Source organism: Meriones unguiculatus, chromosome 12 (assembly GCF_030254825.1).
Source record: "Meriones unguiculatus strain TT.TT164.6M chromosome 12, Bangor_MerUng_6.1, whole genome shotgun sequence".
NCBI classification, from domain to species: Eukaryota; Metazoa; Chordata; class Mammalia; order Rodentia; family Muridae; genus Meriones; species Meriones unguiculatus.
In genome coordinates, this window is record NC_083360.1 from 14,251,111 (window position 1) to 14,253,583 (window position 2,473).

General features: G+C 43.3%; 1 protein-coding gene across 1 annotated transcript; it reads right to left on the bottom strand.

Moving 5' to 3' along the window:
• Positions 1 to 1,375: 1,375 nt before the first annotated feature.
• On the bottom strand, positions 1,376 to 2,250 carry LOC110565063 (isocitrate dehydrogenase [NADP] cytoplasmic). Its single transcript, XM_021662646.2, has one exon. The coding sequence runs from the start codon at positions 2,129 to 2,131 to the stop codon at positions 1,376 to 1,378; it is 756 nt and encodes a 251-aa protein (XP_021518321.1). The 5' UTR covers positions 2,132 to 2,250.
• Positions 2,251 to 2,473: the final 223 nt, after the last annotated feature.

Genomic DNA, 2,473 nt, shown 5'->3' on the forward strand with positions numbered 1-2,473 from the left:
TTTCTCAGAGGCGGGACCTGGGGCATCAACCCGCATGCAATCAGACATGCTCTTCTCTGGGTCCAAAGCGGCTGACCCTGAGTGCAGTGCTTAGCCTCGCATCCTGAGCGTATCATTTTAGCTTTTTATGAATATCAGAGATCAGACCTCTACTCTTGCCTGATGCGTCTAAAACAAAAAGGGGGAACTGTAGAGAGCTGCGGAATGCTATGCCTTAAAGATGGAGCTGGTTTCTGCCTTCCACCTTCCCGATGGTGAGTGCTCTCTGTCACGAACAACTCCACATTTGGCTAAGGCCGAGGATCTGGCTTGCTTCCATGTATGTGGACCTATCTGCATTGCCCCCGTGGCACGCTGGTATTGGCTACCCAGAGGCTATTTAAGCTGTGGGCTGGCTTTCCCCGGGGTCCGAGGATTGTTCAATGTTCCTGAATAAACTGCATTGAAAAAAAAAAAAAAAAAGAAAAGAAAACTCTACCAAGAAGATATTACAATCCTAAACATATACTCACTAAACGTAGGTACCTGTTCTAAAACCACAGGTCAACTCAAGGATAGAGATACTAGGTGACATCCAACCCCACTCTTAGCAATACACAGGCAACCTGAACAAAAACTAGAGAATCATTAGAGCTAAGCAATCTCATAATCCAAATTGACCTAACAGATGTCTACAGAACACTCCACCCAAATACTACAGAAGCCAATTTCTTCTCAGCATCCCATGTAATGTTCTCCAAAACTAATTACAATGTAGGACACAACAGGTCTAGGAAATTGAAATAACGACATGCACTCTATCTGAGCACAATGGAATAAAGCTACATAATCAACAATGGAAACTACCGAAAGTATGCAAACTCGTGGAGACTAAGTAGCATAATAGTGAATGATACTTGGGTAAAAAAAAATCAGTAATGAAATCTAAAAATTCTGAAAATAAGTAAGAATACAACATGCCAAATTCTATGAAATATATGATGATGCTCCTCAGAGAAATGCTTAAAATATTAGGTACCACAATAAAAATGAGGTGCTAAATCAAAATTTTAACTATGTATATTAAGGCCTTGGAAAAAGAAAAATACTCATTCCCCAAAACAGTAGATAAGAAGAGATGATCAAAATCAGAGCTGAAATTGCTAAAATAGAGATTCACGGCCAGGTATCATGCAAAGTAAAAGACCTTGGAACACACTGCTCTAAATGGGATGTCTTCATCAGCCCCCTCCTCTTCAGAGCTCAGGGAGCCCTGAAGAAGAAGAGGCAGAAAAAGATTAAGTGAAGTACCAAAAAAGAAAGTTGGTAAAGACAATAGAAGATAGAAAGCCCTTCCATTTTCAGGAATTATCAAAATTAATATTGGGGAAAATGGTTATTCTACCAAATGTAATATAGTATCAATGAAATACAAATTGAAAAAAGAAGTCTCCTGTCCTTTCTGGTACATGCGGTAGTGACGTGTGACGGTGCCATGGGCAGCCTCTGCTTCTACCGTCTTACCATCCGGACAAACCAGCACACTGGTCATCATGCCAAGGGAGCCATAACCTTGGGCAACAGAGTCTGACTGCACATCGCCATCGTAGTTTTTACAGGCCCAGATGAAGCCTCCCTCTGACTTCATAGCCTGGGCCACCAAGTCATCAATGAGCCTGTGCTCATACCAGATCTTCTGAGCTTCAAACTGGGGTTTATATTGCTTGTCATAGATCTCCTGAAAGATGTCCTTGAAGCGTCCATCGTACTTCTTCAGAATCATGTTTTTGGTGCTGAGGTACAAAGGCCAGCCCTTCGACAGAGCCATTTGGAAGGAACTGTGTGCAAAGTCTTCAATTGACTTGTCCTCGTTGTACATGCCCATGGTAACACCACCCCCTTCTTCAAAGTTATGTACCACATATGTCACCTTTTGACCTCCATCTTTCGGTGTGTAGGTTATCTCTACTTTTCCTGGCCCGGGAACAACAAAATCAGTTGCTCTGTATTGGTCCCCATAAGCATGACGACCAATGATGATGGGTTTTACCCAGCCTGTCACCAGCCGGGGGATATTTTTGCAGATAATAGCTTCCCTGAAGACAGTGCCACCCAGAATGTTTCGGATGGTGCCATTCGGTGATTTCCACATTTGTTTCAACTTGAACTCCTCAACCCTCTTCTCATCGGGGGTGATAGTAGCACACTTGACACCAACATTGTATTTCTTTATAGCCTCTGCAGCATCCTTGGTGACCTGGTCATTGGTGGACTGTCACTTTTTCTCCTGCCCTACTATAAATGACCAAAATCAGAAGTGCTTTAGTGTTAAGCAATAGCTACAGTATGGCTCCTATAAGGGCGGAAAAGAAACTTCCACTGATGTCAGTGAATGTGAGCGCCGGGGGGGGGGGGGGGGGAGGGGGCTTTTGTGTGCAGATGTTGGGAGACCTGTACAGTGCGCTCATACAGGGCTGGAACAAATAAAATGTGT